This window comes from Leptonotus elevatus, chromosome 18 (assembly GCF_054856555.1).
Source record: "Leptonotus elevatus isolate MCC_2025b chromosome 18, RoL_Lele_1.0, whole genome shotgun sequence".
In the NCBI taxonomy this organism is placed as follows: domain Eukaryota; kingdom Metazoa; phylum Chordata; class Actinopteri; order Syngnathiformes; family Syngnathidae; genus Leptonotus; species Leptonotus elevatus.
This window is the reverse complement of record NC_141256.1, coordinates 16,872,510-16,895,045: the sequence shown is the minus strand read 5'-3', so window position 1 is coordinate 16,895,045 and position 22,536 is coordinate 16,872,510. Positions and strand designations below refer to the sequence as shown.

Below are 22,536 nucleotides of genomic sequence, written 5' to 3'. Positions count from 1 at the left end.
TCGGAGGTGATGCGGAACTAAATAATTGAATTGTTGAGATTTGAAGTTGCAAGGGTTTGAAACTAAAGGAAAAAAATGTGGCTCTTCATTTGGTTATTCTGCGAAAATTGGAATATTATTTCTGCAAAATGCGCTTAACAGCGTGAATTGTTAATTGGAACTACAGAAACTTTATAACTACCTTCACACACTTTTTTAAAAATTGTTAATCGTGTAATTGTAGGAATTTTGAGAATGTGGAAAATTGCCCTGCATATCCTGATTTTTGCGAATAATTTTAAGTTGGAAAAGTTGATAAATGTGCAGTGTAGGTGAAAAACAACAAAGAAGTGCTGAGTGGCAGATTTTTGGGGAGCAAAGTATCAAACGTGATCTTGAGCATTCATGACTACGAAACAATACGTGAGATGAGACAAAAGTTGACGGTTCCAAACTTTTTATTGTCTCCTTTTACTTCTTGGCTTTGAAGTACTCCTCAATGACATCCTTGGCTTGGGACTCCTTGCCGTAGTCCTGTGGCGGGAATTTAGAACGTCGTCAAAAGGGATGGAGGGGGAGGAAAAAAGAAAAAGAAGGTGGGTTGTTACTACTGCGGCGCTCTTTTACAAGGCCAGCATACGCAAACGCACGCTTCAGTTGTCGCAGACACATTTTCCGACGGGTTGTCGCCATTTTCAGGGACCCCGATCACTACAGGTGAGGTGACGGGGCTCGTACCGTGGCGGTCCTTCTAGCCAGTTTAAATGACAGCTGCTCGCCACGGCCGGGGCACAGCACCTGACATTGCCTGGCATCCAAAGCTCGACATATACGTCACAGCGGCAAAACTGGTGTCCGCCCGTACAATCGCATCATTTGCTAAAAGCAGCGCAATTACATGATCTACCACTAGATGGCAGATGTATCCATCCATCCACACAACAGAATAAGAACTAAACAGAATGACACGTCACGAGTAGCTACATTTGTGAGTGAAAATGAGACTGGATCAAACATGGCCACCACCCCATTTGTAAATTTGTTGGGATGTCTGCATTCAGTTTCATCCCAAAAACATAAAAATAAATGGACATCAGTGTTTTTCCACATAGTGGCGACGATATTTTTCTTTCTTTATTTATTAATTATTATATAAATGTATTTAATTTTTTATTTTATTCTCTGTGACTTGCTGACAAAGGCGTTGCCATGGCAATTTTAGTTTTTTAAGAAATAATAGCAACATAAAAATGGTTTGTTTATGGGCTGAAGTGACTCAATGCATATTTAGTCCAAAATATATATATATATTTTTTTTAATAGTGGACAAAATTAAGGTAATAAAGCACCCAACCTCTTCCTTTTCGAAGAGCTTTCAAAGAATATTTAGATTTTTTTAGGGTTAAAATGGAGGCTCGTTCGTAGTGGTTACCTTGACGACAACGCAGCTGCAGCCCACCACCTTGCGGGGTTTGCCCTCACGGTCGATCTTGCACAGACCCACCCACTCGCCCAGCTTCTTGTTGTCGTCAACCTGAGAAAGAGGGAGAGCGCGCACGTTGTAAGCCGCAAGTACCAGTATTCATAATAGTGACAACTTTGCTGCACCTCAAGACACAAATTGGGTAACAGTGGCAATATCGTCACAGCGGTCAGTAGAGGGAGCCAAAGTTACCATCAGTGACGCAACCAAAGCCTTCCAATGAAACACTGAATACTTTTTATTCCCCTTTTGGGATTCACTTTCTCCTGATAAGAGACGAAAGCTGGTAACCGGCGTCAACTTTGGAAATGGAAAAGGATTCAACGCTCGACGCCAGCGGGTCTTCTCACCTTAATGAGGTTGATCTGATGCTCGGCGCAGAGAGCCTCCACCAGCTTGACGTACATGGGCTCGTCGCAGTTGGCCGCCAGGACGCACAGGTGGGCCTGACGTCTGGATTTCATTGCAGAGTGCAAAGCAATACATGAAATGAAAACAACTCCCAGACTTTTTTTTGTTTTGTTCGATTGCTAACATCTGGGACAGAATTGGGTAACAATGGCGCCAAGATATCGTCACTAATTTCACAACAGTGGCACCTTGACCGACAAGTTTCATTTGTTGGCGACCACAATTATATGTCGAAGCTACATTTTTTGCTCACAACTCTTTCCAAAAAAAAAAACACCCGATTACTCCGATTGGGTCACTGCCGATTAAGTCAAGGTACCACTGTCCATTTCAAACTCCACACGTACTTGTCCAGGGCTTTGGCGGCCTCGCGGATTCCGCGGGCAAGGCCGTCATTGATGAGTGCGGTTTTGAGCACTTCGGGGAGAGCGGTGTTGACATCCATCACACCTCCAGCGGCAACGCTGTCACAGAAGCGGACAGAACGTCAACCAAAGTCAAACGTAAAAGATCCAAACCGGGTTGGCTTGGCTTGGCGATGAGCTCCCAGCTCGTCAGAAGAGGAATGTCACCCATTGGAGAGTGAAGGGGTATCCGACAAAAGATGGAAAGTCATCATTCAAGCATGTGGAAGCTCAGATGAAGAGAAATGCTGCATAGTAACACGTTTTGGACATATTATACTAAAAAAAAAAAGAACTCAAAGAGTTTACGTTTTTAATACGTTTACCAAGACAGCTAGTTCATGTTTTAATGAGTTTACGTGCGATGGTCTGTCTATTTAGCAAATGTCCCTCGATTTTGGGACTGGAACGTATCTCACTACGTTCCAACGGGGTTCACACTTGTACAATTACAATAAGAGTGCATCTGTCCATCAGCCAGTTAGCCAGTCTTTACACCAACTGCACATAACTAGTAATATCATATACTGAATTTTGGATGAGTTGTATGTTCGTGACGAGGCAACACTCGCTAGCAACCTCGTTAAAAGCAAGCAAAGAAACCTCTTCGTTTAATTGAAAGACCAGTACCATGTAAGTTAGTGAAACACAACCAAATATTTACTACATTAGATCAAATAAATACGTCACAATTGTAACGTCTCATTTTATACATCCCACATGAAAGCGACGCTATGCTTACCCTTCCTCGGCCATTGTTGATTATGGATGGACGGCGAACCTAAACTTCTGTAATAAAGCACAAACAACACACGGAAGTTATTTTCCATCATCGATGAGTAGTTTCTAGGATGCCATAAAACAGGATGGTAGATTAAATAAACGGATTGTATCTGGCAAGTGGGAAAACGCACCTTCGCTTCCTCTCGGGTAGTTGGTAAAGAGGACGTCATAAGTGCGCGACGCGGTTTTAATGCCGCCAGGAAGGCCCCCCCGCCCCCAAATGACGGCCCCCGAAGACTGCCTGTTTAAATTCGTATTTCATTCACGAATATTAAACTAAACTTGTATTTTTGATTTACTAGAATAATGTTTATTCTATTTATTATACAAATACATAACCCAGCTCACATATACGTGTGTGTGCGTCATTCAAATGTAAATAAAACCAAATCATATTTTAATGCAGCTACTCTGCTGAACAAGGAGGGAAAAACATACATTTAGTTGCCTCTGTTGTATGTAGAAAGATTTTTTTTTAACAATACTGTATAAGTAAAAAAGGTGGTTATAATTCTATAGTTGCTTGCATTTTATGATCTGATTTTGTATATATTTTTTTTTTGTAGTTGGTTTGTACGGGCTATTCGGTCCCTGTACGACCGATGTCAGAGTTTGGTCCGCATTGCCGGCAGTAAGTCAAATTTGTTTCCTGTGAGGGTCGGACTCCGCCAAGGTTGCCCTTTGTCACCGATTCTGTTCGTAACTTTTATGGACAGAATTTCTAGGCGCAGCCGGAGTGTCGAGGGGGTCCGGTTTGGTGGCCTCAACATTGCATCTCTGCTTTTTTGCAGATGATGTGGTGCTGTTGGCTTCTTCAAGCCGTGATCTCCAGCTGGAGCGGTTCGCAGCCGAGTGTGAAGCGGTTGGGAAGAGGATCAGCACCTCCAAATCCGAGACCATGGTCCTCAGTCGGAAAAGGGTGGAGTACTACTCCTCCACGTTGAGAGGAACCAGTTGAGGTGGCTGGGGCATCTGGTTCGGATGCCTCCCGGGCGCCTCCCTGGGGAGGTGTTCCGGGCATGTCCTACCGGCAGGAGGCCCCGGGGACGACCCAGGACACGCTGGAGAGACGACGTCTCACGGCTGGCTTGGGAACGCCTTGGGATCCCGTCGGGAGGAGCTGGCTGAAGTGGCTGGGGAGAGGGAAGTCTGGGCTTCCCTGCTAAAGCTGCTGCCCCCCGCGACCCGACCCCGGATAAGCGGAATTGAGGACGGAACGGAACGGAAAGTTGGTTTGTCAAGAAGAACTTGGTCAGACAGTGAAACCATTATCATCATTTGACGGCTCTCAAAACGAACCCAATTTTTTTCTTCACAATTATATAAGAAAATATCACACACAGAATTTGTAAACACACCTAGCAACTATTTTAAACTGTGGGGAGAAAAAAAAAGAAAAAAAAAGAGTACCCGTTAACCAACATATGGATGAAGTGGACAGAAATCAAGTTGTTTTGAATTGTTCTTTATTGAATTGTGTCATAACCAAAGTCAACATTATTCTAAAGCATTTCATACAATGGAAATATCAGCATATCATTGAAAATGTACTGTATTTGTTTCCCAACAATGAGGTGGAGGAGTCCAATGTATGAGTCAAGTCTCCTCTCTCACAGTCTGAGAAAAGCGTCCAGTTCCTCATTCTCAATTGCCTCCTCGAACGCACTTGCGTCCTGAAAGGGAAAAAAAAGGAGGACATGTGACGGAATGCGGCGTCACTGCCTGTTATTTACACACGTGCATATTATAATTATTTCCTGTCTCTTTTTTTTCCAGATGGTAGCCGACGAGGCATTTACGACAAAGCCTTTACGGGAGAGGAGGCATTTATTTGTAACATTATATTCGGCAACATTCAAGCAAAACCTGAAATTCACAAATGAAAATAAAGCTAAGAATATAAAGTGTTTATTAAAAAGTAAGATGTCCTCCGGAGAGGCGGCGTCTTTGTATGAATATTTCGCATTTGCCAAAAAATGCCGCTCATCGCGAAGCGGCTCGAATCGCGTTCACCGCCATCGCCGTCGTTCGCGCACGCATGGCAAAGAAGAAGAAAAAAAAAGCGGGTCCCGACGGCGAACCTGCGTCTCCGAGTCGCTATCTCAAAGACACTGCAGTCAACGCTCGGACGGACCCGGCGGCAGGTTCGAGACTCGCTACCGTGGGGGGCGCAAGCGTCGTCATAGAGCAAATATTGATTTCCAGGAAGAAGAAGAAGAAAAAAAAACAAAAACTCTCAACTTACTCCGCAGTAGTCGTCGCCGTTGCTTATTTGCGGGGGCAGCGCAGTCGGGTTGCCCGCGATCGACCTCATGAGCGCCTTATCGCTTTCGCTCGCCGCAATGTCCACCCTGGCGAAGTCGATCTTCTTGCTCTCGAGGACCATGAAGATCCTCTGTTGCCGTTTCTTTATCTGGAAGCCGTAAAAAAAAAAAAAAAAAGTCAAACCCAAAATGTACATTTTTTTTGTGGACAATAGGCCGGAAAAAAGGGGCAGCAAAGCGTACCTCGAAGTTGCTGCTCACGCTGGTGTAAAAAACTTTGACGGACATGGCGGCGAGTTTCAGCAGAAAAAAACACAAAACAAAAATGTGATTTCAAGACGTTCGGCGGCAGACGCGGCAGAGTTTGTGTCGGAAAGCAGACAAGGTGAGCAGGTTTGGACATGAATTGTGTGCGTGCGTGCGTGCGTGCGTGCGCGTCGGCACGCCCACCGTGCGCGACTGCTTTGCTACTTGGGGCTTGTTGACATGCGCGCGCACGCACGCACGCACGCGCGCACAAATGAAAGAAGTGCTTCACTGTAGGAAATAAAAGTTTTATTGTTTGGGGCATTTACAAACGCTGCGAACAGCAACAAAAGAAGCCGGGAGAAATATTTGAGGCGAGGTTTTTAATTCCTTCCATGCAAGCGATGACCAATGAAGCGATGCGAGCAGGAATCTCATCCAACCCGATGAGCACGAATGACGACAGGCGCGCCTCGGGAAGCCAAAAGCAAAAAAAAAAAATCATTTTGACAGGAGTTGACGGCCATTTTGTGAAGTGGCTTCAATGGACTGGTTTTTCAGTTATCAGCAAATCGTGGAAATCCAAATTTAGAATCCAGGAAATTCTTTAAAAAAAAAAAGATGCTAATAAACATGCAACACGCTTTACGTTTTCCACCAAAAAATGGTGGAAAATGGAAAAAAAAAAATCCCCCCAAATCTGATCATCCGGAATGTGAAACCACGTGTGCCGATCCGCAAGCGGGTTCCGTACTTCTAAAAGTAAAACCAAAGATTTTCTGTTGACCAGCTAAGCAAACCGTGAAGGGATTTTGTGTTTTTTTTTTCCCCTGCGTGGCACGAACGAAGGCGAGCGATCAGGAGAAAACGAGCGGTTCCAGCTCGTAACACACTCGTCCCGCCAGGTCCTCGGGGACGCGCTCCAGCGAGCTCTCCGAGTCCTCCTCGCCGGTCTTGTCTGCCGGGACGCTGCGCGCGCCTCCGTCAATGGCGGCCGCGCCGCCGTCCCTGAGGAGGTCAAAACGCGGAGACGCTTCGGTCACCCGCGGCCGGACGTGGAGTTGGAACGCGTCCTTTTTTCTTTTCCGTACCTGCCCTCCAGTCGTCTGTCGGCCGTCTCTTCCCAGTCACCTTTCGTGGCTCCTCCCAATCGGTTGCTGAACTGAATCAAGGTGCCTGAAAAAGGGGGAGAGCAAAACATCATGACAGAAAATCAAACGCGCCCAGTTTCTGACTCGCATCCTCGCCAAACGCATCCGAGTCGGGAAAAGTCGGGAGCCAACAGAATGCGGGTGTCAATATGGTTATGTTATTGCGAATGTATGTGCATGTGCTGGGACGCCAAAGCATATCGTCTCGTTGCCGTGGAGACAGCCCCCCCCCAGCCGTTAGTTGCCAGGTAACGATTGTTTTGGGGGGGCTATCATTTCAATCAGCCTTGAGTCTTTGCATGTGACCCTCAGGCGGCACACATGAGCCCAATTAGCAAACCAAGGCCTCATGTTGGACAATATCGACACATGATTCAATTCCTGATGAAGTTTGGTTCTGTATGACAAATCGAGTCAAACTAAATAACAAAATAAATGAATGGGTTGAGATTTCAGCTCGATTAAGATGTCAAATTGATATTTTTAACAAAATGTGGATGCCCTGACTGTTTGAATTTTGTGACTTAATTCCTAGGAAGGAATTGACCGATTATCTGCCGGGCCGATTATCGGTAACATGACAAAATATTGGTGTCGACCTGAGCGGTGACTGCTCGCGGACGTCGAGAACTGAAGGGTTTTCATCAGGATCCGTAAGATGTTCACAGACCGTGTCGCAAAGACATTTTGAACATAATCAGAAGATCTTTTGAAAGCTTTGACGAACTCTTGACGAAAACACAAAATGAGCTTCATATGCATGCATTTGTCGCTCAGTCAGATTGATTGAAAATTTCCACTTGATAAAAAAAGTCATGCTGAGACTGAGAACTGGACACTTTTTATATATATAAAAAAAAAGAAAAAAAAAAAGAAGTAGACATTTTGGAAAATGTAATTTAGATCATACATGCTGAAGCCTTCTACAATTTTTGTTGTAATTTTTAAACAAAGCTGTTAACATAGTTTGAAATTTTTTTTTTTTTGAATTTTGACGCTAATATTTTCTCTTATCGGCTTGAAATATCGGCCTTGAAAAAGCCACACGCGAACGACGCGCTTACCGGCACGCTGCCTTCGTCTCCTCCAGACCAGAACGCCAACAACGAGAACCATCAGCAGCAGCAGCAGCAGCCCGCTGACGAGCCCCGAGACCACCGACGACGACGCCGCCGCTGCCGTGGACGACGAGGGGGGGGCGGGTTTGAGCTCCGGAGGGAAAAAGTACGGCAAACCGCGGCGAGCTTACCCACAACGTTGATGTACAGCGATGTGGAAGGGGCGGACCAAAAGGCCTTGGAGGAGAAGTTGACGGCGTAGAGGCAGACGTACGCCCCCGCGTCTTCGTCCCGGATGTCGGCGAATTCGAACAAGGCCACGAAGAAAACCGTGTGGCCGAACGCCGCCTTGGTGGCGGTGGCGTTGCCGTTGCCGTTGGTGTTCTTCAGGTAGAAGGCGCCGTTCGGGTACAGGGAATGGACGGAGCAGGTGACGGAGAAGCTGCTGCCGCGCGTGACCGACACCTCGCGCGGGCTGTAGACCACCATCACTTGGTAGGTGGTCAAGGAAATGAGCGGCTTCTCCAGCGAGACTGGAAACAAAACGCAAGTCGTGTTCATTTCCTCAGCCAAAATTGTAATCCTCAACACACAATTTTTCACCGGACTAAAACCCAAAAATTTATAAAAACGTTCAATTTTAAATATTACCATGCTCCCAAAGACGTAGTTATATGTTTTTTTTTTAATGCTAGAGAATACAGAAGGCTTTGACGCAGCCTCTGAACTGAAGAGAATGCTTGAAGCAACGGTAGTTATTACAAAAACGGCCAGCAGGTGGCAGCAGAGTATAAGAGATCATAAAAATCATAAAAAAAGAAAAAGAAAAAAAAGGAGTATAAGAGATCAACCAGGGCCATGTTGCAAAACAAGCTCATTTCCCCACAGTTTTAAACAGATTTGTGAATAACGATGAAACTGAGCGATATTCTAATGCTAATTGCTGAAACAGATACAAATCTTTTTTTTCCTAATGAAAGAAGAAACTCTAATCTTTCCTTTGGTAGGTTCCATGTTTTTCATCGCAATATTCTGTGGGTTTTGCAAAATCAGTCCAAATCCAGTAAAACAGCCGGGAGCGAAGGGGGTTGCTTCAGTGAAAATGGCTGCCAGAGAATGAGTTCATAAACAAACACTGGGACTAAATCAGTATTTAACAATGATTTAATCTGGTAAAATCCTGTCCCTGCTAATCTCACGGCGACACTGTCATGTGACAGAGATTTTCAAATCTGCACAAACGCATGCGACAGACAGGAAGTGGATCAACGGTGACCGTTTAAAAGGAAAACAACCCTAAATTACAGTTAGAAGGTAACAGTAATCCAACGGCTATAACGCTCCAACAATAACGTTAATCTGGCCGCTAACTAATGCTGGCTAATTTACTAGCTTGTAGCATAGTAGCCACTTGTTGATATGCCGTCGTTGTGTGCCACGTTGTTTTTCATCAAAAAAGAGGAGAGAAAATTTGATGTGAAAAAGTTTTAGATACGAAATGTTCAACATAATCTGCTGACAAAAAACAAAATACAGGAATCAAACGATTGTCTCGAAATTAGACGAATGAAATGACGTTTTCTTGGACTACAATAAAGACTCAAATGCTAGATTTATAGTGGACTACATAAAAACGGGATGAGGTTGACTAACTCTGATTAAAAACTACCAAGTGTGATTGAAACGGGGACACCATTTTCAAAACGGCGGCTAAAACGAACACTACGGCGGCGAAAGACGCGAGCGGACGGACGGAAGACGGACGAGCGGACGCCGGCACCTTTGACGGTCAGCTCCATGGGATCTCCTTGAGGATAGTAGATGACGTTCCCCTCCAGCTTCTTCTGATACTCGCAGAAGTAGGACCCCTGGTGGCTGAAGTTGACCCTGGGCAGGCTGAAGGTGGCCGCCTCGTACTCGCTGTACTTGTGAAGCTTGAAGGTGCCCTGCAGCCTTTTCAGCAGGAAGGTGCCGCCTATGTGCTCCGTCAGGATGGTGCAGGTGAACTCCACGTTTGAGCCCCAGTTCACTTCGGCGGACGGACTCACCGCCATCTGCGGCTTCTCCAGAGCACCTTGAGACGGCAGGAAAAAAGAGGGACGGCAAACCGCACGGCAGTTCGGTTATCGCTGTCATGTCCATTTGCAATTGATCTGCAGTGGACCAACTATTGAGATTTGAGGATCGACGCTAGTTTTCTCCTTGAATGACAAGAAATGTTGTTGGCATTTCATGTAGGGTTTAGGAAAAATTAAAGTGGGCAGAGTAGGGAGCCTTGTGGAATGCCACCAGAATGGCAAAAATGATGGAAACTATTTCTGCTAGTTTTCTCCTTGAATGACAAGAAATGTTGTTGGCATTTCATGTAGGGTTTAGGAGAAATTAAAGCGGGCAGAGTAGGGAGCCTTGTGGAATGCCACCAGAATGGCAAAAATGATGGAAACTATTTCTGCTAGTTTTCTCCTTGAATGACAAGAAATGTTGTTGGCATTCATGTAGGGTTTAGGAAAAATTAAAGCGGGCAGAGTAAGGAGCCTTGTGGAATGCCACCAGAATGGCAAAAATGATGGAAACTATTTCTGCTAGTTTTCTCCTTGAATGACAAGAAATGTTGTTGGCATTTCATGTAGGGTTTAGGAGAAATTAAAGCGGGCAGAGTAGGGAGCCTTGTGGAATGCCACCAGAATGGCAAAAATGATGGAAACTATTTCTGCTAGTTTTCTCCTTGAATGACAAGAAATGCTGTTGGCATTCATGTAGGGTTTAGGAGAAATTAAAGCGGGCAGAGTAGGGAGCCTTGTGGAATGCCACCAGAATGGCAAAAATGATGGAAACTATTTCTGCTAGTTTTCTCCTTGAATGACAAGAAATGTTGTTGGCATTCATGTAGGGTTTAGGAAAAAATTAAAGCGGGCAGAGTAGGGAGCCTTGTGGAATGCCACCAGAATGGCAAAAATGATGGAAACTATTTCTGCTAGTTTTCTCCTTGAATGACAAGAAATGTTGTTGGCATTCATGTAGGGTTTAGGAGGAATTAAAGCGGGCAGAGTAGGGAGCCTTGTGGAATGCCACCAGAATGGCAAAAATGATGGAAACTATTTCTGCTAGTTTTCTCCTTGAATGACAAGAAATGTTGTTGGCATTTCATGTAGGGTTTAGGAGAAATCAAAGCGGGCAGAGTAGGGAGCCTTGTGGAATGCCACCAGAATGGCAAAAATGATGGAAACTATTTCTGCTAGTTTTCTCCTTGAATGACAAGAAATGTTGTTGGCATTCATGTCGGGTTTAGGAGAAATTAAAGCGGGCAGAGTAGGGAGCCTTGTGGAATGCCACCAGAATGGCAAATATGATGGAAACTATTTCTGCTAGTTTTCTCCTTGAATGACAAGAAATGTTGTTGGCATTCATGTAGGGTTTAGGAAAAAATTAAAGCGGGCAGAGTAGGGAGCCTTGTGGAATGCCACCAGGATGGCAAAAATGATGGAAACTATTTCTGCTAGAACCTTCAGACAAATTTTCTTTTGAAGGTTCAACCAGTGAGTTACCACGGTAAAAAGAAAATGGATATATCGAATATTTTTAGAATCAAATCATTTATTCAATCGATTAATCGGATTCATTTGAATTTTGCACTAAGTGTATTACAAAGGCATTTTCCCCTGATTATAGTTCATTAACCAGTGATTGGTGTTGATTTCGTACTTTGTATTCGTATAGTGATTTAAAAAAAAATGAATGTACGATGTTACCGGTTCGGTCAATGTTTTCCAAAGCAAAAACAGATACTTGCAAATGTCGTCTTTCATCAAGGACTACAGAAATCGTTGTTGATGTGAGGATTTGGACAACTTTCAATTAAAAAATGGCTCCAAACGATAACCCTATTATTAAAATAGTTGTCGATTAATTTTGATATTCGATTACTTGTCGATTAATTTTGACTAGGTATGTAACAATGCATGAAAAATCGATGTACACTGATTAAAATATGCATCGATGTAAAAAATAAAAGCATCGATTCACAACGCCACGTTAACTATTATGCGTTGCACAGTTTGTCATCGTTTCTAGATGGACATGTTTGAGTTTATTTTTTTTAATATATATAAAGTTACAAAAAGTTCATGTTTGTAACATGGACAAAATGTAGATGTTAAAATAAAAACATCATTTGGTTGTCGATTTGGTCAAACGAGTCATTTTGCACCCAAAAAAATTATAATCAAAAATCGGGAACTGAAAATCGAAAATCGAATCGAATCGGGCTTGCGTGAATGGTTATGTCCCCGATGGCTACGATACCAAATGCTCGCAAGGGTCATTCAACTCTCACCCGAGGAGGCTCCTCACCCAAACAGATGACTCCGGCGTCCTCGGAGTGTCCGCAGTTGTTCTCGCCAAAGCCCTGATGTGCGCAGTGCGTGATGGCCAACTCCTGACCTTCGCACACCACGTTGTCCAGCCAGATGGGGCCGCTGCCCCGCCCAAAGTGCGCGCTGGAGGGGGCCGACACGGCGTGGCCGCAGCCCAGCTGCCGGCACGCCACGTCGGCGGCGCTCAGCTCCCACTCGTCGTCGCACACCGTCCCCCATTGGCCGGCGTGGAACACCTCCACGCGGCCCGAACAGCCGCCCCAGCCGCCGACCAGCTGGAGTTTTGCTGCCAGCGCAAACAAACACGGACGGCCAAATAAGAAGACGAGAAGAGAAAAAATATTCAATATAACAATCGAACCTGCGCAGGAAACGGCCGCGTCGCGATCATTCCCGCACGAGGACGCCGTGAAACCCTCGAGCGAGCACCGGGCCAGCGAGGTGGCGTTGGCGAAGCAGCGGTCGCCGGCCTCCATCACGGGTCCGACGCTTTGGCCGTAACGGGCGCCGCCGTGGACGCCGACCACGCGGCCGCACTCCAGGCGGTCGCACACCAAGTCGGCTTTGGCCGGGTTCCAGCCGTCGTCGCACAGCGAGTGCCACGCGTCGCCGTGCCGGACCTCCACTCGGCCCGTGCACTCTATGGCGCTGTCCACCAAGCGCACCTCCAAGCTGTCTGCGGGAGCCAATCACAACGCAGATTCGTGGAGCTGCCGGAGCAATTACCGAGACGCATCTCTTCCGTCAAGCTTTTTTGTCTAAACGTAATAACTCGATTTGGTTCCGCCTCGCCTTCATTTTGGGTGTCATTTGTGCACTCGACGGGTATTTCCAAACGCACCCACAAGCATAGAACGGGAATTTGGGGTGTGGCCTCGAGCTCTACTGTTCTTGCTTTTTTGACAAATAAACATATATGCAATTTTTGGACTGGGGCAAATTTTTATTCCAGAGTGACTTTTTTTTTTCAAATTTTTTTTTTCAGATTTTTTTTTTTCAGAATATTTTTTTTAACTCATTTTCTCCCAAATAAATACGCTCTATTTGAAATGGCTTTTTTTATGCTCGAGCACACAGAAGGCTTTTTTTGATGCAGCCTCTGAACTGCGGAGAACGGGTGAAGCAATGGTAGCAATTACAAAAAAAATGGCCAGCAGGTGGCAGCAGAGGGTAAGAGATCAACCAGGGCCATGTTGAAATCGAGCGAATAATGATGGCATTTAGCTATATTCTAATGCTAATTGCTGCAAAACGGAAACAGAAATATACTTTTTTTCCCTGATTGGTAGGTTCAATGTTTTTATAGCAAAATCGGTCAAAATCCAATAAAACAGCGAAGGAGTGAAGGGGGTTGCTTCAGTCAAAATGGCTGCCAGTGATTGAGTTAAAACAAGCTACACTGTTGCTTTTATGTCAGCTATTTAAATGCAATTTTATATTTGTATTTTATTTTATTTTTAAAAAAGGTGCAAATGTCTAAATGTAACTCCAAGAACTCCAAATTAGTATTGATAATCTTTTTTTTTTTTTTTTTTTTTTTTTTTTTGCAATTTTGCGATTGCGGAGTGAAATCATTGAATTGGGATTCGTTGCACAGCCCTGATAGTATGCACATAATAAAATATAATGTAAAGAAGCAAACAATTTGTAAATCAAGACGAATGGTTTCCTTTTGGTTTCGCCGTCACCTGAGCAGACGACGCCGGCGAGCGACGTGGTGTTGCACGATCGCTCCTGGTAGGAACTTTGCGGGCACTGCGCCAAGGTGGACTCCACGCCGCTGCATTCGATCTGCGCGATCCACATGTGTCCCGAGCCGTGCCCGTACTCGGTGCCGGTGCTGATCCGGTGGACCTTGCCGCAGTTGAGCTGCTTGCACACCACGGCCGCGTCGCCGCTGTCCCACATTTCGCCGCACACGCCCCCCCAGCGGCCTTTGTCGTAGAAGTCCACCCTCCCGGCGCAGCGGTTGTGGCCGCCCACCAGCCTCACGTTGCCTGGGGAAGAGAAAGCCGCCGTTTGTCCTTTCGTTTTCTTTTGCATCCTCATGAAATGTTTTGGGATTGTTATGCTCGTTTGAATATCGAACAAAATGCAGTTATTGCTTTCAAACATTGCCTCGACATGTTTGGATTTTTGAGTATCTTTGAGAAATGTGTATTGTTAATGTCTACGATGCAATTTAATAGTCAGACTTTTATCTGAGAGAAAATCATAACATGCTAAAAAAATATGCTAAGATGATTCAATCTTGTGTGAGTAAAATTGTATTATTGATGAGAATAAAATTCTTATTTTTACAGAAGTTATATTTATTGAAATCTCATTATTGATGTCAAATTATAAGTGATTTATTATATTATGATTTATTAACAATACTTTATTCTATTAAATTTTTTTCAGATTATTTTCTGTAAGTATTGCAAGCATATGTAAAATTGTAACTTGTCATACTGTTAAATTTGTCACACTTGATTTTGTTTTCTTGTCACAATAAACATCATTTTTATTTATTTTTGCTCTTATTATTAAGTGCAATTTCTGCAGAAATTGTGTGGGAATGCTGCAAGCTGAAGAATGCTATTAGCATAATGCTAATAGCATAATGCTAATAGCATAATGCTAATAGCATAATGCTAATAGCATAATGCTAATAGCCTAATGCTAATAGCCTAATGCTAATAGCATAATGCTAATAGCATAATGCTAATAGCAGAATGCTAATAGCAGAATGCTAATAGCAGAATGCTAATAGCAGAATGCTTATGAAGGAAATTGAAAGATAAATTACATAAATAAGACCAAAATTGTAATTGTAGTAAAAAGAAAACTCATTTCAGAGGAATTATAATATTCCATTTCCTGACATGATAGTCAGTTGGTATCGAACCATCGAATTTACTCAAATGTGGTTGGTCCAAGCGGGGCTTGAACCCGGGGTTCCAGCATTCCCACAATGACCAATGTCTTCATTTTGCACTTTTTTTAGTACTATACTATTTTCTTCCGTCCTCCGCTCTCATAAAAAAGTGCTTTGAGTCGAAGGCCGTACCCGAGCACTGGACGGCCGCCTCCTGGGCGCCATGTTGTCCGCTTGGGACGTGCTCGCGCAGTGAGCACTGCGCGAGCGAAGTCTCCCTGCCGCTGCAGCCGACCTTTAAGCCGCTTACGCCTCGGCCGGGCCCGAAAGATCCCGCCGCCTTGACGGCTTCGCCGCAGTTCATCTCCCGGCACACCACCGCCGCTTCGTGCAACCCCCACTGGACGTCGGCCACCGGCCACCAGCGGCCTTGGTGGTGGACCTCCACCCGGCCCGAACACTGGTCGCTCCCGTTGATCAGTCTGATGGTGGCTAGAAAGACGGAAAAACAACATTGCTTGCAAATACAGCAGATCGTAAGAACTCAAACTGGCACTTTACAACAAAATGGTTGACTTTCATGACTTTTTCTGATAAAAGGTTTTGTCTACTTTTTTTGTGGCTCCAACTCATAATAGTCATGGCGACTCATCAGGGGCTGAACCAAAATGGCAGACCTCCTGTGTCCTTTCAGGCATGGGTTCTTGAGACTTTTTTGTGGGTCTACTCATGATCAACCTGGCTAGTAAGTTTCATGTTCCAAACTAAAACTAGTTTCCTGGGCTGGATTTTTGTTTTTGTTTTTTTGGAAGGACCCCAGTAATGGGCCAAAATGACCCAAACTTAAAACAATGGATGACTTCCTGTGTCCTTTTAGACATGAATTCTTAAGAGTTTTGGTGAATCTACTTGTGATGGAGATGTCTACTTATTTTCATGTTGTTATGTGAAACTGGTGTTGGGGGCTGAATTTTCTTGAAAGGACCCCCAAAAAATGGCCCAAATGACATAAAATGACCACCAAAATGGCAGACTTCCCGTACCCTTTCAGTTATGGATTCTTCAGACTTTTTTGTGGGTCTACTCATGATCAACCTGGCTAGTAAGTTTCATGTTCCAAACTAAAACTAGTTTCCTGGGCTAGATTTTTTTTTGGTGTTTTTTTTGGAAGGACCCCAGTAATGGGCCAAAACGACCCAAACTTAAAACAATGGATGACTTCCTGTGTCCTTTCAGACTCGGGTTCTATTACGACTTTTTGTGAATCTACTCATGTATTCGTTTTCATGTTATGTGAAACTGGCATTGGGGCTGAATTTTCTTGGGCGAAAATGATACTAAAATTGCTGCTTTTAGACCAAGATGGCCGACTTCCTGTGTCCTTTCAGACTCGGGTTCTATTACGACTTTTTGTGAATCTACTCATGTATTCGTTTTCATGTTATGTGAAACTGGCATTGGGGCTGAATTTTCTTGGGCGAAAATGATACTAAAATTGCTGCTTTTAGACCAAGATGGCCGACTTCCTGTGTCCTTTCAGACTCGGGTTCTATTACGACTTTTTGTGAATCTACTCATGTATTCGTTTTCATGTTATGTGAAACTGGCATTGGGGCTGAATTTTCTTGGGCGAAAATGATACTAAAATTGCTGCTTTTAGACCAAGATGGCCGACTTCCTGAGGCCTTTCAGACTCGGGTTCTATTACGACTTTTTGTGAATCTACTCATGTATTCATTTTCATGTTATGTGAAACTGGCATTGGGGCTGAATTTTCTTGGGCGAAAATGATACTAAAATTGCTGCTTTTAGACCAAGATGGCCGACTTCCTGTGGCCTTTCAAGCTTGGGAAATGTTGGAGATTTGAGGCTCCGACCACTCCAAAGGATCAACTTTTCCGATTATGCCAAGAAGTTGTCCGAGGGTCTTTTTTGCTCACCCGAACACACGACGGCGGCGTCTTCCGCGTGATTGCAGTTATTGTCTCCGAAGGACGAATGCGGGCAGTCGCTCAAGGCCGACTCGTTGCCCACACATTCCACGTCATCCAGCCAGATTTCTCCCGCGCCTTCGCCGAAGTAGGCGCCCGATTTGGCCGTCGTGGCCGTGCCGCAGTCCATGGCCCGGCACACCACTTGAGCTTCTCGAATGTCCCACGAGTCGTCGCACGCCGTCCCCCAAACGCCGTCGTGGTAGACCTCCACTCGGCCCGAGCATCGGTCCGTGCCGTTGGCGAGCCGGAGCGTGGGGGGGCCTTGTGGACGGTGAACACATTATTATTATTATTTTTATTTTTTTACTTGTTAAGGGGTCTTAAGTATGGGGGGACCAAAGCTGACAAAATTAAAAGTATATAAATGACTAAAAATGAAAATTAAAGAAATATTTAGTAGTAGATAGTCGTCCATTGCTGGAATCCAAACCAAGACACGCTTGGGACCGCCCCCTCATTTGAATAACATTTCGACCTGACAGAGCGTCTGCAGCATGAAATAAATAAATGTGAGAGCAGAGCATTTTTATGCACTGATTGATATTTAATTATATTTATATATTTAGTTTAGCATTTATTTTATTTTTAGAATGTTTTTTTTTTTTTAACTTTGATTTCTTTATGTATATATATTTTGTTGTTTTTATTTCCATTTCTATGTATTTTTTGTAATTAATTTTGTAATTATATTTTGATATCCATTTTTTTACGTTTGCTTTTAGTCATTTAGGCCTTATTTTTTAATTTTGCCGCCTTTGGTCCGGCGACGTTCGTGAAATCGAGTTTTTCCCCCAATCGCTTTCATTGGCGAGGAGCGATTTGACCGATTTGATAATTCGACGGCGTTGAACGCGACTTGAAAAACGCGTCCTACCCATACAAGAGAGCGAGACCCCTCGGCACGCGTCGGACGCCTCGCGGACGGCGCACCGCGAGAAGGAGGCGGCGTCCCTGGGGCAGGTGCTCCTTAGGCTCCCGAGCTGGCTCTCGCCAAAGTCCTCGCCGCTCTTGGCGAGGCCTCCGCAGTTGAGCTCCTGGCACACCATGTTGGCCTCCGTGGCGCCCCAGTCGTGGTCGCACAGCTTGCCCCACTGGCCGCCGTGGAACACCTCCAGGCGGCCCGAGCACTGCGTCGTCCCGTTGGTCAGTCGGAGGGTTTCTGGAAAATGCGTTGTCGTCGTGGTGCTGTAATACTTCTGGAGGCGGAGCTTAGTAATCACCTGAACATATGACGCCGGCATCCTCGCGATGGTGGCAGTCGTGCTCGCCGAATCCCCTGTGCGAGCACTCGGCCAGCGACTTCTCGCGGCCCGTGCACTCCAAATCGTCCAGCCAGGTTTGGCCGTCGCCGATGCCGTAGAAAGCGTTGTATTTGGCTTCCATGGGAGCCCCGCAGCCCATCTCCCGGCACACCACGCTGGCCTCCTGCATGCCCCACTTGTCGTCGCACACCGTGCCCCACTGGTCCAGGTACAGGATCTCCACTCGGCCCGCGCAGCGGTTGGTCCCGTTGACCAGGCGAACGGGTTGGCTGTCTTATCGGGCGCAAAAAAAAAGGAAACATTCTTATTATTATTATGGTAAATTGTCTTATGAATGCATCGTAACCAAATAAGAGTGGAAAGTTGGTGGAAGACCGTCACAACGTTTGGTTTTGACTCCAAAGCTTTGCTAGCACCATCTTATGGCCGTTCAAATACCACATCACATATAAACGGCAGTTATAATACATTAAATGTATTCTTTTTTTTTTTTTCTTTCCTTTTTTTTTAAGAGCTCAGTATTGTTCATTCGGAAATGTCATCATCATTGCTCTTTTTTTTTTTTTTTTTTTTTTAATATATATATATATATATATATATATATATATATATATATATATATTTTTTTTTGTGTGTGTGTGGGTGAGTATGTGTATGTGTATGTGCGTGCGTGCGTGCGTGCGTGTATTTGTTAGCTCACCAGAAAACCTATTAGAAAAAATTAAATGTATTCTTATTTCAAAACCCCGAGTCTTCACTTACGTGCGCTAAAAAGACGTTTTCTGTTGTTTTCATGTGATATATTCATTTAAATCTTTCTGTGGGGGATATCTTTGTAAGAAAGTGATGACTTTGACCGTGTTCCCACACGGGAGGCCATTAAGCCCGAGATTCGAACCCAGAACCTCTTGACTGTGGTGCGGCCATGCTAACCGCTTCAACAGGACTGCTGCATATTGATAGCCGATGGTTTTCGGCCTTTGCTAGCACCGTGTTACGGCCTCAACAGAAACATTTGCAGTCACAGGTCAATTAGCACCCTCTATTGGTGGACAGCGGAAGTGACTTCCCCATGAAACGCTTCGGGCAACAAATGCCAAGCCAAAATGTCGACCTACTGTGGCAGGAAAAGGTGGCGTCGACGCAGCGCTCGCTGACGGCTCGGTGCGAGCACTGCGAGATGGAGGTCTCGTTGCCCGCGCACGTGGTTTTCACCGCCGACACCTCGCTGGATTCGCCAAAGTACAGCTTTTGGGCGGAGACCAGAGGTTTGCCGCAGTGGATCTCCTGGCAGAGCATTTTGGTTTCGGGCAGGCCCAGGTCGCCGCACACTTTGTTCCAGCGGCCGTCCTGGAAGATCTCCAGCCTGCCGTTGCACCGGTTGCTCCCGTTGTTCACGCGCACGTGATCTGAAAGACATCATTCATCGGAATTGGATGACGGTTTTAAGATACTATTTTGCTTCCCTGGTGCAAAATATCAATTGTAGTATTGCAAGTTTATTCATGTTAAATGACTATTATGATGGTAAAATTTGACCCCCCCCCTCCCCTAATATACAAATATTTTGCTTGATTAATGACAATTTTATTTGAATAAATACATTTTGTTTACTATTACAACTTTTTTCGTTAGGTATTTTCATGCATTTCCGTTCTTTTGTGCTGTCAAATGACAGCTTTACTCCAATATGATTATTATTATTTTCCTTGTCAAATAATATTCACGGGAAGTTTATTTATTTTAATAAAACATATTTGTCCTTACAAAATGATCTATCATACAAATATTCTATATTAAAAAAACAACTTTATTTGCATAAACAACTTCTGGTAAACTTTTTCTTTTAATTATATATTTTGCTTGCATTTATCTTCATACAATTTCAATTATGTTTTGTAAAACAACTTTTGTCCGCTTTTAGGACTTTATATTCAAACATTTCTGTGTTTCTGTAATATTACAAGTTCATTCTGATAAATTGTAAAAAATTGTAAATTGCTATTTTTTTCATGCCTTCCAACATTTTTATAACCTTATTTCATGAAATTGTTATTTAATTCTTTCAATATGTACTTTGTAGTTCATACAGAGCTGCGATTAATATTAATTTCACAACGTTATGTATAGTGAAACGAAAACCCCATGATTCAGCCCAAATCGGTCTTGCGAAGTCTGCCTAGCAACAAGTCACTGTTTTATCTTAAAAGGAATGTCTTAATATGTCTCTTGTACTGAATATGATTGGAACGTCAACCTAATGAATGCGAACGGAAGTCCAGCCTCACCCGAGCAGACCACGCCGGCGTCTTCGCTGTGAGCGCAGTTGTTCTCGCCGAGGGGCCTGTGCTGGCACTTGAGGATGGACATTTCGTCCCCGGTGCACTGCACGTCATCCAGCCAGATTTGGTCCCTGGCGTGGCCAAAGTACAGCTCGGCTTTGTGGACGGCCAGCGCCGTGCCGCACTGCAGCTCGCGACACACCACCTGCGCGTTGGTGAGGTCCCAGTGGTCGTCGCACACGGTGCCCCACGCGCCGCCGTGGAGGACCTCCACGCGGCCGGAGCAACGGGACGACTCGTGGCCCGCCAGCCTCACTGTGCCGCTGTAGCATTCTGGGAATGCAAAAGATGCGATTACATTTTTTTTATGTTTTTTTTATTTTTGTAACAGTATACAAGCCAGTCGGAATTTCGGTGTAGTACCACATGGGGCCACAACGTGCCAGGCAGCACTGAGCTCTACTGGAAGTACTTAAGAAGCACGAAGAATAACAAATACACGCACGCACGCACATACACATACTCACCCACAAAAAAATATAATTTTAAAAAAAAAATAAAAATAAAAGAGCAATGATGATGACATTTCCGAATGAACAATACTGAGCTCTTAAAAAAAAATAAAAAAATAAAAAATAAAAAAAATAAAAATAAAAAAGAAGCACGAAGAAGAGGCAGAGAAGGTCCCCGAGTAAACGTATTAAAGAAAGTAAAGTAAGCAAGCAGGTGATAGGTCGATAAGGTGTAAACGCGATCGATAGATCGAGATGAACACAGTAAATAATCATAATGCAAGATAGATAGCAAACGAGCTAGCTAGCTAGCTAGCTTGCTGGCTAGCTAGCTAGCTAGAAGCCTTGGCAGTAAGATATCAAAAATAGCAAATTAGCTCGATAGATACAACAGGTAGCAGAGAGATGTTAGCCTTAAGCAAGCAGACTTTTGTTAGACAAACTATATTTTCATAAAAAAAAAAAAAGAAGATAAATTGTCAATGTGGCTAAGCTAAATGGGTGACCGCTGTTTGTGTTTAATTAAAGCAAATACTGACCTGTGCAGATGAAAAGATGAAGAATGCCTGAGGCACAAACGAACAAAACAGTGAGATCTTTTCAACTTTAGTTTCACCTCCATAATCTTAATAACATCCTATATTGCGACAAAAAGGTTAAAACTACACAGCTCACTTTTTTCTTTTTTTTTTACACAAATATGACTCATGAAAAAACTTTCATCTGCGAACACACCACTGTTTGTTAAATAGAGAACTGTTACACTTGCAACCTTCTGTCGTAGATGATTGCATTAACAAGATGGAGACAAAAGGTCAAAACTTACCTAAGGACAGAAAAACCCGTTTTCTGTGACAAACAGAGGTCATAATGCGAATTCGACGTCGTCAAGATCCTGCCGCAATTCAGTCAAAAATGATTACGTATCAGTGGCGATATCAGCGCCGTTTGCGGAAAAAAGTCAAAAGCATACCTGTGAAGTGCAATTATTTGCGTACGTAAACATACAGTAATTGCTGCAAAAGCGCAGTTTGGATGGACTCGGACCGCAGACGCGTGTTGACATTCGGATCAATCATTAAAGGCGGACAGTGACGGCGGATGGTTTGACTCGGCGCCGACGGACAGAAAACCCCCGATTGCATTCGTAGTTTTGAAATCTGATTTTTATCTGCAGTGTGGTACGGGGGATAATTATTATTTTTTGTTAAACTGCAATGGAAGCGTCTTCGTCATTCTTTTTAAAATGACAACGCATTTCTTGTAACACAAACATTGTTTTCTTTAAAAAAAAAAAAAAACTTTCTTTTGGGGAAATTTGGTCCCATTTTTTTTTCATTTGAAATGCTGTTAATCTCACCTCCCCTTTTCTTTGAGATAAATTAATATTTACTCGTCTATTGATTTGCGGGTAAATGATTGCAGACGGGCATTTTGATGGGAAATGACGAGCGTCGCGGGACAAGAGGGCACC

At 44.1% G+C, this 22,536-nt stretch overlaps 3 protein-coding genes and 1 non-coding gene across 5 annotated transcripts; all 4 read right to left on the bottom strand.

Moving 5' to 3' along the window:
• Positions 1-419: 419 nt before the first annotated feature.
• Positions 420-3,271, bottom strand: rps12 (ribosomal protein S12). The gene is made up of 6 exons (XM_086061839.1): positions 3,192-3,271; positions 3,020-3,066; positions 2,221-2,337; positions 1,813-1,915; positions 1,412-1,513; positions 420-513 (listed from the first exon to the last, which is right to left on the bottom strand). The coding sequence occupies exons 2-6, from the start codon at positions 3,031-3,033 to the stop codon at positions 451-453; spliced, it is 399 nt and encodes a 132-aa protein (XP_085917965.1). The 5' UTR covers positions 3,034-3,066; positions 3,192-3,271; the 3' UTR covers positions 420-450.
• Positions 2,423-2,498, bottom strand: LOC147158951 (small nucleolar RNA SNORD101). The gene has a single exon (XR_015091032.1). It is a non-coding gene; the product is annotated as a small nucleolar RNA SNORD101 (small nucleolar RNA).
• Positions 3,272-4,509: 1,238 nt separating the features above from the next.
• LOC147158949 (SH3 domain-binding glutamic acid-rich-like protein 3) lies at positions 4,510-5,762 on the bottom strand. Its single transcript, XM_086060637.1, has 3 exons — positions 5,568-5,762; positions 5,306-5,473; positions 4,510-4,733 (listed from the first exon to the last, which is right to left on the bottom strand). Exons 1-3 carry the CDS (start codon positions 5,610-5,612, stop codon positions 4,671-4,673), a joined length of 276 nt encoding a protein of 91 aa, XP_085916763.1. The 5' UTR covers positions 5,613-5,762; the 3' UTR covers positions 4,510-4,670.
• A 102-nt stretch (positions 5,763-5,864) lies between these two features.
• On the bottom strand, positions 5,865-22,359 carry LOC147158948 (scavenger receptor cysteine-rich type 1 protein M130-like). Of its 2 annotated transcripts, XM_086060619.1 has the most exons (17): positions 22,036-22,359; positions 21,889-21,957; positions 21,602-21,628; positions 20,557-20,883; positions 19,387-19,677; positions 18,227-18,541; positions 17,881-18,165; positions 16,953-17,267; positions 15,205-15,504; positions 13,841-14,149; positions 12,514-12,828; positions 12,130-12,438; positions 9,560-9,853; positions 7,971-8,312; positions 7,786-7,896; positions 6,662-6,746; positions 5,865-6,578 (listed from the first exon to the last, which is right to left on the bottom strand). In XM_086060619.1, the coding sequence occupies exons 2-17, from the start codon at positions 21,929-21,931 to the stop codon at positions 6,428-6,430; spliced, it is 3,819 nt and encodes a 1,272-aa protein (XP_085916745.1). In that variant the 5' UTR covers positions 21,932-21,957; positions 22,036-22,359; the 3' UTR covers positions 5,865-6,427. The 2 variants fall into 2 exon arrangements, with proteins under 2 accessions (XP_085916745.1, XP_085916744.1); XM_086060618.1 differs by having other exon boundaries at positions 21,889-22,359.
• Between the last annotated feature and the right edge of the window lie 177 nt (positions 22,360-22,536).

What these genes read in the sequence shown, in the direction of transcription:
- LOC147158949 (XM_086060637.1), bottom strand. Translation starts at nt 5,612, where the DNA reads ATGTCCGTCAAAGTTTTTTACACCAGCGTGAGCAGCAACTTCGAG. An exon ending in GCGTGAGCAGCAACTTCGAG is followed by an intron (nt 5,474 to 5,567) that starts GTACGCTTTGCT and finishes TACGGCTTCCAG; the next exon opens with ATAAAGAAACGGCAACAGAG. An exon ending in ACGGCGACGACTACTGCGGA is followed by an intron (nt 4,734 to 5,305) that starts GTAAGTTGAGAG and finishes TTTCCCTTTCAG; the next exon opens with GACGCAAGTGCGTTCGAGGA.
- rps12 (XM_086061839.1), bottom strand. An exon ending in GCCGCCAAAGCCCTGGACAA is followed by an intron (nt 1,916 to 2,220) that starts GTACGTGTGGAG and finishes AATGAAATCCAG; the next exon opens with ACGTCAGGCCCACCTGTGCG. An exon ending in GCAGCTGCGTTGTCGTCAAG is followed by an intron (nt 514 to 1,411) that starts GTAACCACTACG and finishes TTCCCGCCACAG; the next exon opens with GACTACGGCAAGGAGTCCCA.
- LOC147158948 (XM_086060618.1), bottom strand. Translation starts at nt 21,931, where the DNA reads ATGACCTCTGTTTGTCACAGAAAACGGGTTTTTCTGTCCTTAG. An exon ending in GGTCTCGCTCTCTTGTATGG is followed by an intron (nt 17,268 to 17,880) that starts GTAGGACGCGTT and finishes ACCGTCCACAAG; the next exon opens with GCCCCCCCACGCTCCGGCTC. An exon ending in CGCCGGAGTCATCTGTTTGG is followed by an intron (nt 9,854 to 12,129) that starts GTGAGGAGCCTC and finishes TGCCGTCTCAAG; the next exon opens with GTGCTCTGGAGAAGCCGCAG.